The sequence below is a fragment of the Delphinapterus leucas genome, chromosome 14 (assembly GCF_059928025.1).
Source record: "Delphinapterus leucas isolate spDelLeu-1000000601 "Yukka" chromosome 14, BTC_Dleu_Yukka2, whole genome shotgun sequence".
Classification (NCBI taxonomy): Eukaryota; Metazoa; Chordata; class Mammalia; order Artiodactyla; family Monodontidae; genus Delphinapterus; species Delphinapterus leucas.
The window spans coordinates 21,138,273-21,154,896 of NC_143142.1; the positions used below are offsets into that span (position 1 = coordinate 21,138,273).

A 16,624-nucleotide genomic window follows, 5' to 3' on the forward strand; every position below is an offset into this window, starting at 1 on the left:
CAATAACTTGTTGGCCTAGTTTCTGTTACTGAATGTACCTCAGAGGAACAAAACTGCATTAAAAAATATTCTCTAATTCAACGCTCTCATTAATCCTTACTGGCTTTCCACCAATGAATCTTTAAAGCTGAATTTTTAAACAACTGCCCTGAGAACTGAGAAATGCAGTCAAACCTACACACCCAAACAGAACACTTTCTTGTAATCTTTTCAATCTCATAGAGACGCTGCACAGAGACCTGGGGTGGGCGAGCTTGGCGGACAGGGGAGGAGGACAGACGCTGTCAGGAGAGCTCTGTGCTGAAAGGTGGCCACAGCCTAGAGCACTGCTGGGCTAGAGCACAGCTAGAGTAATCACCTCCTCCATTCCTTCTCATCTTGTCCGAATCACAGCCAGAGCCTGCCAACACTGTCATGTTTATGAAGGCAGACCCCCAAAGCCTTTGGAAGGTTGCAAATTGATAGAGAAAGAGAAAAAAACTCAGAATTTCAGTTACGAAAAGAAGTTACAACCAAAAGCCTGATGTGACAGTCTCCATCTCCTACAACCTGACAGGGAAACTAAATAGTTGGGCTCCAGAGGCTGGGTTCCTGGAGAGCCCAGGGCTGGAGGGTACTCCCCAGCCCTCCTCTCAGGGGTCAGTAGGCTACTGGTTTGGATAAGCCTGTGTTTCATACACAAATATACAATATATTTGTTACTGTTACATTATATTTATTATTATATGTTTATATAGTATAGCATTTAAAAATGAAGACATTTTAAACTCTTAAAGCCAATGAAATAAGTTTCAACATAACCAACAAGTCAGTTTTATTAAAGATGATTGTTAAATATATATTTTAAAATTAAACTGCGTATGCCTAAAACATAAACAATATGTTTAGGAAAGTTTTGCTTAACATAAATGCATTTATTTCCTTAAATGACAGTAGATCACAGAACATATTACATCAAATTCCTTACACTAAAATGGGAATGTCCTTTTGAAAATTCACAGGGTGAGCCCTCTCCAGTAAAATGTCCATTTTGGTTCATGATTTGGGCTTCAGGCACAGCTGCATCTAAATCCCAGGACCCCATTAATTCCATTAGCACCAATTTAACAAACACTAAATGGGAAATAATTGCAGAAAAAATTTTAACTTTTTTTTTTTTTTTTTTTACAGCAAGAGCAAAATCTGATAAGCAGCATCATTCTTGCTACCATTTTAGGAAAACTTACTTATGTTCCAGGCACACACTTTCTCCTAGTTAACCCTCACAACCTTGGAACAAAGTCACTAACATTGCCACTGGGGGTGAGGAAGTGAAGTTCCTTGCCCAAGTTCACGGTGGCTGAGCAGAGCCAGGACTCAGATGCTGCTCTGTGGACCCCCAGGCACCACGAAACTTTACTGCAAAAATGTGATGTGATTTACACTTCATCACTTGATAAGACTCAAGTACCCTAAGGGATGTTTACTCCCACTCAGTCTAGAGAACCTCTCCTTGAGGGCTTTACACTGCTGAAAAGGGCTTTTATAAGGAACAGACTTTAAAAACTTGATTTGGAGCTGTTTATGCTAATTTCTTTAAAAATATCTGCCGTTAGCTGCTCAAAAAAAACCCATTTTCTAACTCTTACCAGACAATTTCTCCCCCCTAGGAACTACTTCACACCTGACCACCTCCACCACCCTCCCTGCTTTTTTTACTTTGAAATCATGGAAGAGATTAGAAGTAAATACCAATAACAGGTTCTAGTGGAAAAAGTATTTTCTGCAACATAAGCTTGCACACAGAGTTTTCAGAGAAATTTTTAAATTCTTGCTAAGATTTAAGCAAGCATGAAATAAGCAATGTGCTCTTTTCCCACAAGAGGGCACTGCCATCCAACTATGCCTTCAAATACACAGGACATTCTCTAAATCCACCACTGGATGCAAATCTAAGTGTTCCAGAGTGCTTGACCATGTAAGGCAGCAGAATAAAGTGGGAAGCATTTTCACATTTCTTTTTAATAAGAACCATGCTTACATTTATTTATATCTTCTTTGAGAATGGAGAAAAGAAAAAACCCTCTGTAACTCACTACGAAAAGGATCTTGACAATGATTTGCTTCACAGCACAGCGAAGGGAGACGAGATAAGCCTTTGACAAGTGAAGTTTCTTAAGCAAAAGCAAAAGCACCACTACCTCAAAACCTGTACTTGAGTTGTTCTGTTTTATTTTCCAGAGGTCAAGGAGGCTACTACTACAAGTCAGGAGCTGGATCACAGCTCTCACCTCTTTATGATGCACACACTTTAATAAAGAGCTTTTGGAGCTCTTGCACATATACCGGGGATAAGTTACACCCTTTCAAGATAGAAATGAGTGTCTAGGTTCATTCTAGTAGCAGAAGGGAGAGGTACTCTACTGGGTTGAGTGTCTGCTCATGCCAAGGAGACCTGAAGCATCTGGCAACCACAGGCTCCTCGCACTTGCTGGAGCCCGGCCACAGACTTCCAATAAACAAAGGCTCTCTTCACGGCTGAAGAATGGGGCAGCCATTCTTCAGCTCTGGGAGGCAGAAAGCCCTTCTTAGGAAGTGAGAGGCAACAGCTGGAACAAAAGTAACATCTAAGATGCAGGCACTCTGTGAAAGCTGTGGGCAAGAATGAACTGGAGTGACGGTCAGCGCTGACCATTCAGGGTTATCAGCTACCAATGGTTAATTCTGAAGTCTATTAGATTGACCCCAAAAGTGTCACTTTTGTGGCTCAAAAGCTGACAAATATTAACAATTTCATATGGTCTGATCAAATATTTAAATTTTTCCAGCCGAATTTCATGTTCCTGATTTTAAAGAGAAAAAATTTTAATCTTATAAAGATTACTTAGAAAGCATATTTTGTGATTCTTACATTTCTTTAAAATTATGAAGTTTTTTTTTAAAGGCAGTGCAATAAAGCATATGTTGCCAAGACTATCTACTCAAATGTGTAACATCTGGGTACTGTCTCACAGAATGTCTGATCAAAAGAAAAGATATGCCCGAATCCTTCCTAGAGCGCAAGAAACAAGCACTGCTTAAAAGTGTGACCAAAACTTACATGCCTAAATAAATGAAACCAAGTTTCATCAGCTTTCCATGGCTGACATTTAGGAAAAAAGTATGTTTAAAACGAGCAGTAACTTTAAAACAATACATACTCATGGTTTAAGACAATTATAAAGTGCCAGATTGTTCAATACTCAAATAATGGAATGGTGTTCAAAGTGAAAACAGCTAAGTGGGTGGAAAAGGCAAGTCTTACATGTTCATTTCCAAAGGCAACCAAGATTTCAGAAAATCAGAGACAGCTTAGCGTACTTCTGCTCTCAACTAAAACGGGCCCACCAAAACATATTCGCCAAACAAATGGATCATAACCGGAGAACAAATGGTCAGTGCTGGAAAGAACAAGCAAAAAGCACAAACTTTAAAAGCCAATTCATTTTCCTGAAGACCACCATCACCACGGGACTCCTACAAGTGGCTTGGATGAGCCCAACAATCCCATTACTGCCCCTGGATACGCAATTAAACGGTGGGGGCTCTTCATTTAGTAAAGTACTAAACTCCAAATCTACCATCTTGTCAGCCTTTGAACCCGGACTTTGCAGGCACCCTGGGGCCCAGCACTGGTCTCTATCAGTTGTGAGAAAAAAAGCTCTTTGGTGGAGGGCACTTGACACCACCAGACTACACAATCAGAAAAAACGAACTCCAAGTCACTTAGAAACACTTTTAACATGTTCACTGATTAAGAATCTTGCAGGCTCTTCAGAAAGATACAATTATTACTTTATCTGGAAAAATATTTACCATGCCAACACAGAGCAAATAGCAAGTTCCAATAAATGTTTGCTAAATGAACATGAAAATATATGAGTGGTGCTCACTGTAAGTACGCACACCAAAAGACATCTTAGGGTCTCCAATCCTTCTATTCTGTTGTATGTAGGCAAATTTCCAAATATGCCAGAGTTTAGCAGTTATGGATGGAGGTAACAAAGGCCACCGACGAAAGCTGCTATTTCGGGGGGCAAGAGAAGATGGATGGAAGAGCCAGCACTTGAGAATGCTCTTAATCAACATAATGCAAAGGAAGGAACAGCATACAGTGAGATGTTCTAGAAAAATAAGTCAGCGGCCCTGCTTTTGAGTCCATTGGTAACGTGGCTTGCGGGAAAGTTACAGCACTTCCCTGAGCTGAAACTCCTAAACAGTAAAATTAGCGACTGGTGTGAATGTTTTGGGACCGTGGCCTCCAATTGAGGTTCCTTCTGCTTCCAAAATCCTAGAAGGAGAGTGCCCCCTCTACAATGTTGACCAGTAACAGCATACTAGAGCACTTCCCAAGAGTGAGCAGAAATCACCTAAAGAGCTGGACAGAGACAGCCCAGGGCCTGGAAGGCTCTGACCTGGGAGGAGGAGAATTTACATCTCTAACAAGCTGCCCACGGGCAGACCTTGCTTAAAACAAAAGCGTTTTGGCCAAAGTCCTAGCTTAGGACTTAGCCACAACGTTCCCCAGAGGGCCTCAGGGGCCCTAAAAAGAAGCTTGTAACCTCTAAAGAACGTTCAGAGAACTGGACCAGTGGGCAGATCCAGCCACAACTGAGATCCACACATATACGGCCTTGTGGCCGTGGTGGGGGTGTTCTCCAAAGGAGCCCAAACAAGTGGGGAAACTACATAGGCTGGAACGGAGCAGAGGGGTTCCAGGCCCCGCGAGGGAGTGAACTTTATGAGCAGCCCTGGTCTCTCACCTGGGAGTTCCTGTGTCCCTTGGGGTAGCAAGGAAAGAAGCGGGACTAGTGAGGGGAGCCACACTTTGCTCCAGGAGCTCCTGTTGAAAAAGCTGCTCAGGAGAAGTTTTCTACTGGAAGGAGATGGCACAGAGCCGTCTGGAGTCCAACAGTGGTGACCCAAGGAGCACAGCCCAGGGAGGGAGGTTTGGCTACTGGGGGCAGGCATCAGGGCTGAAGGCATAGAGCCCTGAGTCCAGAGTGTGAGATACCTCCTCTCCACCACTTCCCGGGGGGCGGGGGGACAATCGCAAATGTGGAGGAAAAAAAAAGGACTTGGGGTAAACACAACACGGCAACCAAGGCATTATACTCATGAGCATGTAAGGATAAGGACCTGAGAGTAACAAATGGGGCAGAGGGGGGTTAAAAAGGACAGAAGAAGGAAGAGATATGTATGAAATCTGAGCTTTATCTTAAGAGCACGAGCTTCCTGGGTCACTCACAATGAAAGTGCCCCTCTGAGCTCTTTGAGGAGTCTCCACTAAGGATCTGATCAATCAGACCACACCTTGCACATCCTTTCTGTGACCCGGAAACCATATGGCATGTGAGTTTCTAGCTTGTGTCTCTTCCTTTTAGGAACACCGTCTTCAGTGAAACAACACTAAGGTTAAAAACTGGGCAACTCTTGGCTTTGAAATGCCTCATTTGGGAAAAATCTTTCACCTTTAATTAATACACCCTAAGATGATGAAAAAGGGAAAAAAATTATTCTCTCTTTAAACCTGATGCATTTTAATTTGGCATAGATCTATATTTTTCAACTATATCTCCCAAACTTTTATGCCATTAATATTTGCTTATTACTGACATCTAAAAAGCAGATGTTCAGCTTTATCAATTTTAGACCTGTGAGCCTTACAAATTTGAATTGAACATTTATTTCCACGAAAAAAAATTATAAATTATAAAAATAAAGTCCCATAGCATGTACTTCAGAGGAAGCATAGGCTACAGAGGAAGGCTGATACAATCCTTTCCCGGTTACACATAAATACCTAAAATGTGGTTCCAATTTCTTTTTCTTTTCTTTTCTTTTTTTTAAATTGTGCTCATTTTCTTTCAAATTACTTCCAAAAACGAAGGTCTCTCTGATGTTAATCATGTGTACACTTCGGCTTACACTTTAAAGACTCTTCCTCTCCTGGGAAGTGACTTTTGTATACAAATCATGGAAAGCTACTTAGACAAAGTGCTGGAGATGATTAAAAGGGGCCAGATTCAAATTCATACCTTAAAAAAAAGCAGAAGCAGATGTCAACTGACTCATTTGTGTATATTTTGGAAATGAGTTGAAGATATGCATGTGCATTTCATCAGGACATTTAAAGAATTCTCAACTTTTTATTGTGGTTATGTATCAACAACGACTTTAGAAATTAAAAATACTTTAAAACTTGTATTCTGGTGTTTTACGCTGGACACCTTGACTCCTCCTTACAATCTGATCTAACTGAAACACTTTTTAATCTGACAGAAAGGCATCTGCTCATTCAGAAAGGACACAGTTTTTAGAACTGAAGGCACATCACATATACTTCATGATCCAGAATTAGTAAAGAAGGAGCTAAAGTAGCATTTGTCCATTTAATATTTGAACAATAAAAACTTCATTTCCTCCAAACTGTCTCCCCATTGCCCTTTTTTTTTCACACCACAGAGGAAAAAATCTGCAAATTCTCTTTGACTGATCAAACCTTTACTGAAGAGCTCTCTGCATGTCAGGCGTTGAGCATCTTGTTAGGTCCTAGAAACAGAGATGATCAGTACAGTCCAGGCCCCCAAGGGGCACCCAATTTACTGAGGAAGGCTTTTCAAGAGTGATAGCTGGGTTATATTTGAAATGGGGGAGGGGCAAGAAGCTGAGGGGATGGAGGAGATGTGGGGGCAGGGGGTGTGTTCTGATGGAACGTGATTGTGCTCAGTGGCTGCTGCAATTACAAGCAGAAGGAGCCTTCCCTCTAAAAGGATATAACATCTTAATACTTCACTCCAATGCCTCTTCCACTAAAACAAGAAATCTGTTTTGCATGGTAGCCAAAAGAAATTGGGTGGGGACATTTAAGCAGAAATCTCAGACTGCTCAGCTTGTTTCATTAGGCAGTGCTGTTATCTTCTAGAAAATACCAGAGAATGGTGGCTATAGTAACAGTCCTATGCAGACTTCCCATAAGTCATCAAGGAAAAAACCAAATAACCCATACATTTAAATGTATATATGATTTCTGTAGCAAATTACTCTGTGACTCTGCATCACAGTGACAGTTTTTACAACTCCTTGTTCCTAGAGTTAGTTTGACAATGTCATCCTTCGATTATGTAAATATGTCAAAGCATCCACCCAAGTATTCAGTTACACTGTGGGTCTAATCACATCCCTTCTATGCATGGTGAAGTACAGTGCATAAGCATGACCAAAACCCAGCAAGTCTACAAGGAGAGCAACACAGCAGAGAGAGTTAAACGCTAAAAGCAGTCAACAGTTAACTCTCAACTAGAATAACGTTCAGGGCTGTGTTTGTATTAAATCCAGCTGCAGTGACAGAAACCCCCCACCAGGTGGAGTAAAAAGATTCAAGCTTCACTTCCAACTTCCTGGTTTCTTAACTCCCAACCATTTCACATTTGTCCTGATTTGGGAGAGTTGACTACTTATCCTCTCAAAATTACTAACCGACTGTTTTTACTTCTTTTAAAGCAAGTAATATGCAGGACAGAAATTCAACCATTTCAGACGTTTTAAGAAAATTTAGTTCATTCAAGTAAAACCAGAGTTCATTAAAAACAAAATGAAAACCAAGGAATTAAGTCAGGCTGAGACTAAAACCTCCAGGAGTTAAGGTGCCAGGCTGAGCATGGAGAGGTGACTACACCTTCAGGTCTCCCTACTGAAAATCCACCTCGTTGGCCCATGCACAGTTAACCAAGCTCCCAATTCTAGTATCACTTTAATCCTTAAAGAGCAAACTTTAGGTACTAAAAATTGGCCACTGGTATGGCAGATGTATCCTAAGATGATCCTTTTCCCCCAGTGAGTCACAATCTTGTGTAATCTCCTCCCCTGAGAACAGGTGGAAGCTGTGACTTGCTTCTAACCAAGAGACTATGGCAAAGGTGATGGGCTGTCATTTCTTTGATTAGGTTACATTACACGGCAACTCAGTTTGTGGTGATCTGTCACGTAGCAACAGAAAACTGAACGCTGAGTGAGAACATTCCCCCCCCCAGTCCACTGGGCATGTCTCTGCCAGACCCTGACTCTTCTACCCCATCCCCCTGCCATCTAATCTAGCTGCTCCCGTTTGCCGAAGAATCACTGTCACCACCATCTTATACACACTTCTTGACCTCTATATGTAAGCAAGCAAATACATGCATATAGATGTTATCTTTTTCCCTCCACATTATATTGGAAAGGATACCCTATCAGTACAAAAGACTCACTCCCTTCTGGTGACTACACTGAACTCCACCATACGGGTGGAACCACGTTTTTCATCAGTTCCCCATCGATGGAGAAACATTTAAGACTTCAGACTGTTTCCTTATAAAAATCTTATGCTTATACATTTGGTACTTCACATTGAGTAGGACCAATTCCTAGAAGTGGAATTTTGCTGGAGCAAAAGGCACGTGCATTTGCAATTCTGCAACAGAGGTTGTGCGACTTACACACCCACAGGGAATGTATGTGAGCGCCTGATTCCTCACCCCCGGCCAACCCAGGTGTTACAGGTTAGTTTCTTCATTGCCCTCAAGCTCATCAGGTTCATCTGACACCTATTCACAAGTCACCACTCTGTGAAGAGGGGATGGGTTCCTGAACACAGAACAAGACACAGCAAAGAAATGAACAAGAGCTGAAACTCAGCACAGGGGAAGACTGATGCCAACGAAAGTGAAATCCCCCGGAGGCAGATCCTGCAAGACACACAGGCTTTGGACAGAGAGGAAGGTTCCCAGAAGGGAGGCCAGAACAAGAAGTGTGACGTGGCCAGTGGCAGACCAGCTTGAGGAGAGGAAGACAGTGCTCAAGTGGCAGCGTGAAAAGAGACAAAGCAGACAGGGCCTCTCCTCGGAAGGAGTCAAGTCAGTGGAAAGAATACTGGACTGAGTTAGAATTTCCACTTCAGGCATCAGCTCAACGACCTTGAGAAAAACGCAGTTTATCTGGCCTTAGTTTCCTTACTTGTACGATAGGACCTCCCTGTTTAGCCCTGAAACCAAACTATGTGTAGCTGCAGAACTGTGTTCTGAACTGTGTTCAAAGTAAATCGTATGGTGCAGTGTAAGGCATGCAGGACTGTGCTGGGAGAGGGGCAGAGGCAACTTCCCAGCCCCATGCTCTAGGCACTCGTCCTAACAACCAGAGTGGTTTCCAAGAAACTTAGGGTTCTGGAAAGCACAGTTTGAAAGCACTGAGGCCTAGGTAGCTAAGGTTCCCCCTTCAACTCTATTATTCCAACCTCTCCCTCAGCATTGGATAACGCACCTGTACCTCTGCTTATATTCTGCTTGCCTGCAATTCACTCATTCATTCAACATACATTCACTGAGTACCTATTACAGCCCAGGCACTGTTCTAGGAGCTGGGGAAGCAAGGGTTAACAGTACAAAGATTCTTCCCTCTGGGGTTCAATTTCTATTTAGAAGGGAGAGAAAAAAACAAACAAACATACATCAGAGCAACGCGGGTAAGAGGGAAAACTGTAGTGAGAGTGGGGGTGGACCACTCCACCCATCAAAACGCTACTCGTCATATTATGACTGTTCCTCAGTCTTTTCAGACCTCTGTCCTCACAGATCATTTCTTTTCTCTGAAATCCTGATGCGCTCTGGACCAAGCACACACCCCCACCATTTGTTAACTATTTCACTGTACGGGGTTTGTCTCACCCAGAGTGTAAGCCTCTTGAGGGTACTGTACCATCTTGAGGAGCTACCGGGGGCTATGCCAGCAGCACAGACTGAGCCCCACTATATGAGTTGACTGCTATGACAACATGGCCATTTCAGAAATGCAAGTGTGTTCTTAAAGCTTCCTTTGACACAGTGGGCTATAATTTCCAAGGAACATGAAAGTGCAGAATCAAAGGAACAAATTAATTCAACAGAAAACCAAACTGGATCTGGCAAGAAGTAAGGAGAGGCAGGTGGTCCAGGTGTTTGCAATAGGAGCTAATCCTAATGCAAACATTAACTAGTGGAGGCCAAGCAGATGGGGGTGGAATCTGAAGGGAGAGAGTGGGGCAACCATCTGTGCCAGCAGAGGGGAAGGAGGAGGCTGTGCAGAAGGCAGAGGCAGAGCCCGAGCCCCATGACTCCTCCTGCTCCGCGCACCTCAGCCTTCACAGGCCCCAGGCAGTTCAGTGCTCTGCCCCTCACCCCAAGCCCCAAACTTGCAAGGGCACCCTCACCTCCCACCACACAGAGTTCCCCTCTCCCCTTTTATAGCAGAAAATATGCATGTTAAGGTTCTTTCTTTCTTTTTTTAATGTCAAAAGGTTTTGAGAATCCCTACACGATATCATTTGTACTTGTAGTTTCCACAACTGAGAAAACACAAACAAAAAGCTACTGTGCCACACATGTTCACAGTAGCACTATTTACAACCGCCAAAAGGTGGAAACAACCCAAATGTCCACCAACAGAATAATGCATAAACAGAACATGGTATTCATACACTGGACTATTCTTCACGCATGAAAAAGAATGACAAAATGACACATGCTACAAGGTGGATGAACCTTGAAAACATTATACCAAAATAAAAGAAGCCACAAACAGAATGCCAGATATTGCTATGATTCCATCTATATAAAATATCCCAAACAGGTAAAACCATAGGGGCAGAAAACACTTAGTGGTAGCCAAAGGTTGGGGGGAGGGAGCAGTGAGGAGTGATGGGTACAGGGTGTCCTTTCGGGGAGGTAAGAATGTTCTAGAACTAGATGGTGATGATGGTTGTACAACACTATGAATGTATTAAATGCCACTGAGCTGCACGTTTAAAATGTTTGAAGTGGTAAATTTAATGTGTGTTTTATTACAATAAAAAAAGGTACTGTGAATTCAGTAAACTTTAATCTTTAAGGTGTAACTTGGAAAACAGGAGCTATGAACGGTGAAAAACAAAACCACACATACATATGTGAACACTTATTCACTCCCCAAACAATGCTTGGTGTACAGATTCTCAGAACTCCTGCTAAGAATAATGACAATAATGGCGAACATTTATTAAAGCAGGCACTGCTCTAAGTGCTCAAATTTAATCCTGTGAGATAATCAGCCCCATTCTTCACAACATAAATCAGGGAGAGAGGTTAAGTAACTAAATAGCCAGTAGGTAGCAAGGCCTCAGAATTTGAATCTGAAGCCCATCTAGTTTCAGAGTGTATGTTCTCAGTGACAGCGCCATGGACTCAACAATGCAGACCCCTCTCATCTGGGCCCAATCCATTCTCTCTCACTATCTATCCCCCCCACCCCACACACACATCCTTCCAAAAAGAGAGCCACCTGCTGAGCCCCTGCATTGTGGTGCCTTCCAGCCAGAGCCCCTGTGGCAATGCTGCTATTGTGCATCCCAGGCCAGCAGTGCCTTCCCTCCTCTCTGGAGGTGAGGCTGCGGTGGAAGGAAGGGAATGAGGGCCTCCAGGGCTCTTGCACAATCAGCCTGAACTGTTCTTTCCCCTTGCACTGTTGCCTGCAAACATTGTTTGGGAGCCCATTTTAGCCTGAGGACAGGAACAAAGAACTACTCTTGTGCCCCCGGCAAAATCAAAGGTGCCTTGTGCTCTGCTGGAGAACAAGGTGGAATGCAAACCTCTGAGCCACAAGACTGGACCGTTCTGCTTGGCCAGCACAACTTAGTCAAACACCCGCAATACGATCCGAGTGCCTTCACCCAATCCCGGTGGGCAGCACTGCTGCTCCAGGCATCTGAGCTACCCTGACCTAGCCATCAGTGACCCACTCCCAGTGATCTTTCACCCTATCACCACTCTTTAACATACACGAACTCATGGCTGGAAGAGATACCAAGAGAGATAAAGGGGCCAAAGAGACACCTGAATATTGTTTTTAAAACAGAACACACATTCATTTCTAAGGATAAAAAAGTCCAATAAAACTTCAGAGGTGGAAATATCACTAAAACGGAATAACTTCAAATCACAGCATGACTAAAATTTAAGAATTTCTATGACAAGAGTCCCTTATCGGTGCTCACACTTCGTATCGGGGAGGGGGCCCTAAACAGAACAGGACCTGGCCTAGCAGAGGGTCACTGCTGGCAGTCCCAACCCCAGTGATTTCTGAAAAAAGGTCGAACCTTTGTTTTTGAAAGCTTACCTTTCAATTTCAATGGCAAAACCAGACATTTATTATCTGGGTTATTTCTCTTCAGCTTACAACACTGCTCAAGTTCAGGGAATAAGCACAAAAATGAAATGGAAAGGGATCCTAACTGAATGTGCCATGCTTTGCCATGACAAACCAAGGGGTGCCACTCTTACTGCAAAGCTTTAGTTCTCTAGACTAGCAGGAAGAGGGCCACTGGTTATTTTAGCACGTAAAAAATCCACAACTGTACCCCACACACAACAAGAACTGAGTTCACATTTATAAACTGGTGCAAAGTAATAACAAGGGTCTTAATTGCTGGGGTTGGGGTGAGGAGTAAGGGTCCTTACTTTTTGGGAAAAAAATTTTTTTTAATTAAGTCAAAAGTCTAGAGTACAAATAATTACATCTAGTAAGACTCAAAAGAGAAAGCTACACAACTGTTAGACTGGGATATTCTACCATCAACCATTTCCCACAAATGACAACTTTAGCCCTGAATTACTGAAAATTTGTATGTAAATTAAATTTTTGCTTTCTTAATCAGACTTTAAACGTATAATGGACCCACAGTATTTAAAGAAGCTCAAGAGAAAATTCTTTTGTAAAATAATGTTATTTTTTCCCCCCCAATGAAAACAAACTCCTATGTATATCCTGGGTACACTGGGATTTCTCAGAGGGATCACTTGTACAAAGGTGAAATCCGCACGAAAAAACAAATCACCTTCTCTCTTATTCTCTGATCTCTTTTGCTGCTCTGATCTCTTTTTGGACCCAGACCTAAGTTCCAGGCTTATTTCAGTGTAGAAAGGTAGGTCATACCAGAAAAAAAATAAAACAATTTTTAGATGTAAAAGGCAACAGGTTAAAACGTCATCGAGTTGTACATCATACTTACTGCTGGTTCAACTTGACTTCGATCTGCAATATCTATGTGGACAATTTCAACAGTTTTCCATGTGTTCGGATCTAAACCGTGTACCTATATATGACAAAGAGAAAGGAAACAAAGCAAACTGTTAGGCAAAACTACTACACTTACATACATAATCTTTTATCTTTAGACTCTCGGAGTACATTATGAGGAATAAAAAAAATCCAAATTGCTATTTCATTAAATTAGTTGTCTGAAGGCTGGAGGGATCTCAAAATCTTTTACCCCTGTAACCCCAAATAATAAGTGGGGGTGGGGGAGGGGGAGAGGGAAGAGGATAATGCCAAATTAACAGAAATCTGTCACCATTATTTTCTGGTAGCCCTTAGAGATGATTTATACAAAAAATGTACCTGACCTATGTTTAACCCAAATGGTACATGACAAAGTCCTTGTAACCTCTAAGTCCTAGACAAACAGAAGGTGACATTATAATTACATTTTAAGAGGCTGCACTGTATGGTCTAAATCCTCTCCTGTATTTGATTATCCTAAAGCTATTCAGTTTCAGTAGGATGTCAATTCCTCTATACCTCATGTTGTTCAATCATTTATTTCTGAAACTCCATCTATGAACCCATAAAGAACTGTTTAAAAACTGCCAAAGATACGCCCATTTGAAAACTAAAAATGGCAAATTAAATCATACAGACTAAAGCATACCAAAATACCTCATTTCGACTCTAAATTTTAGAGCTACTGTAAAAAAAAAAAAAAACGTGAAAAGTCAAATGATCATCTCGAAGAAAAACTCAAGTCAAATACTACAAATTATCATTCAAGTTCTACTGATTGGCACCAGTAACATTAAACCACAGGGAGAAAAGAATCTACCACAATTACCATAAACTTACTTTCCCATAACAGCATATCATAAGGTTGGAACGGTAGTTCTCAAACTGGAATGCCCACCAGAAAATAGACTGCTGGACCCCATTTCCAGAGATTCTGATTCAGTGGGTATGCAGTGAGGCCTGAGCCGTCTGCATGTCTAACAAGTTCCCAGATGCTGCTGCTGGTCCAGAGACCACACCTTTGAGAACCACTGGGCCAGGGCATCAACCTATACCAGATGCCCTCCCAAGTTCCCTGCCAAACCTTACCAAGTTAATGACTACACTGAGTCTTAAATGATTTTTTGGTAATTTACTTTAGGGATAAATGTGCACCAATTTGTAAAAGGCAGGAGCTTGTCAACATTTCTGTAAATCAGTCAAAGTACCTTCTCCCTCCTGCCTTTTGGCCATTTCTCTGAAATCAACCCATATTCCAGCAAAATGGAATGGAGGTGAAAATTAAAGCAATCAATTTTGCTATGCAGAGCAGCTCTGGCAAATACATAGATGAAAAGATGAAAAGAATTATCTGTGAATTTTTATCTATGCTCTCCCTGTCCCAGGAAAAGAGAGGTGATGATAAAAACAGCAACCTCACCAAAGTCCACTCACACACCAGGGCAAGGGACTGACAAGGAAGGCCCGTTTGTTTCTGGCTGTGTGCTTGCCTCACCACAATCTGACACACACCCTGGTGTGGCCAGGTGCTCATCTAAGGCAGGTGGCATCACTTTGGTGATGACAAAATGACTACAGTATTCCCATTGCCAGGGCCTTCTACACTGAAAGCCCAGAGTCAAAACTTACATTTTCTAATGTTCCCAAGTCTGGTTTGTGCCATGTTTCAATTTTAATGAAGAAATCATCTTTCATATATTCATTCTGCAGAAAACACAACAGCAAAATGATAGTGATCTTTCACTGGTTCTTGGGGCTCGTGTCTGCAGGAGCTTTCCCCAGCACGAGTATCCATGCTTTGACTCTATAGGAAGACTGACATAGGAACACTGATCCCCAAGTGACAAGGAATCATTAGCTGCCTACTTTTACAGACTTGTCAGGCCAACCAATTGCTGCATGCTTTCAAACAATGTAAATAACCCTGCTTGTCATGCAGCACACAGGGCTAATATTAAAGAAGCTGTGAGGTTTGGCGAGTGAATCTGGCATTCAAAGGAAGTAGCAGACGCAAAATAAAGTGAATAGGGAGAGTTTTGAGGCAAGGCTGGAAAGAGCCCCTTAACAATGGAGCACGAGGTGGAGCGCGAGCTGCTGCCAGGAGCACCGAGGAGCAGCCATGCAGCAGTGGGCAGTTTTAAGAAAAGAGCAAGAAATAGTTGAAAATATTACTATGTAAAGCAAAGTTTATAGATGAAGAGTATGTGACACAAAAAGAGTTTTACTCACCGTTACAACTGAGGCATAACGAACAGGTAGGCGACAAAAGGGGAAAAATGTCAGAATATTAATTGGAGCCAAAATAGTCTGTCACAATATTTAATGTCACAAAGATTAAACTACCTGCCAACACAGAACATTTGGTTTATATCTGCAAAACACAACTTCTAAACAGTGACACTATAGGATACTTTAGATTGTGGAATCAATAATCTAATTTTAAAACAATGGTAAAAGAATAATGTCACAAAAGCAAAACATCGTTTATAAGGCTAACTTAGCAGACAACAGGAAACTGTTTGAGGAGTCTGTCCGTCATATTCCTCCTCTACTATGTGGCAATACAAGTAAAAGACTGTTGAAACTACATCAAATGACACTTGTGCATGAGAATGACCTTTAAGGTTTCTGTATTCCTTTTATTTGCTCCCCGTGGAGCCTGCTTGGTCAACGGAGGACCTCAAGGTGCCTGTCATCTGGGAATGAACACGTGTCCCTCACTAGGGCCTGGGGGCGGACCCAGCCCAGCTGCCTCTCTGCCAGTGCGTGCAGTGACTCCCCGACAACCCAAAGAAGGCCTTGCTTCGTGTTACCTTTCTCTAAGGCGCGGGCACCGCAGTCCCTTTCCTCATTAGCCGCAGGGTAGAAGGGTGAAACGGTTTCTGGGAACCAGACTTACTTGTTCTACAGTAGGGGTATGCGTTCCAGGCTTTCTCGTGAAACACCAAGGAGCCCTCGGGAGCAATCATCCTCACGAATGCAGGGACTTTGCTTTGAGGAGAGAAATACTGGATATATTTTCAACAGCACCATTAATTCTTTGTTGGCTGCTATCAGACTGCTTCAAAGAGTACTCAAATATAAAATTATTGTTTTTTAAAATAGAAGCAATTCTTTCTTATGGCTTTTGACCTACTCCCCTAATATGAGATCTAAGGGTTAACTGAAGCTATTCAACCTGCACATAATACAACACAGAAGTTCTCTCCTGCAGTTTAGACTACACCACATTGTTTCTTAATGCAGTACGTAGTCGCCAAAATAACGACTCTGAATAAAAGTCCTTTAATACATTTTACAGAATAAACTTAAAGGAAAATGATAATGTGAAGGATCCAGGTACAGAGTAAGATATTCAAATATGTTCAAGTATAAAATTTTGTAGACTTGGAAAATGAATGTTAATTGCTGCCTCAAGTATGGTCAGAGTAGATGGGTTAAATATGTAATTAATACATGATGAGTTTCTGCAAATTCATGAGATAATCAGGAAAGATTCCAA

General features: G+C 42.1%; 1 protein-coding gene across 2 annotated transcripts in view; it reads right to left on the bottom strand.

Annotated features, from left to right (window-relative positions):
* The window catches only part of PITPNB (phosphatidylinositol transfer protein beta), a 61,833-nt gene that overhangs the window by 27,790 nt on the left and 17,419 nt on the right, over nt 1-16,624 (bottom strand). The window contains exons 4-7 of one of the 2 annotated variants that reach the window (XM_022550654.3): nt 16,022-16,113; nt 15,352-15,359; nt 14,752-14,826; nt 13,073-13,156 (exon numbers count right to left, since the gene is read on the bottom strand). In XM_022550654.3, the coding sequence (XP_022406362.1) occupies nt 13,073-13,156; nt 14,752-14,826; nt 15,352-15,359; nt 16,022-16,113 (259 nt within the window). Of the gene's footprint in view, nt 1-13,072; nt 13,157-14,751; nt 14,827-15,045; nt 15,047-15,351; nt 15,360-16,017; nt 16,114-16,624 lie in introns of both variants that reach the window. The other variant, XM_089894643.1, reaches the window with a different exon arrangement.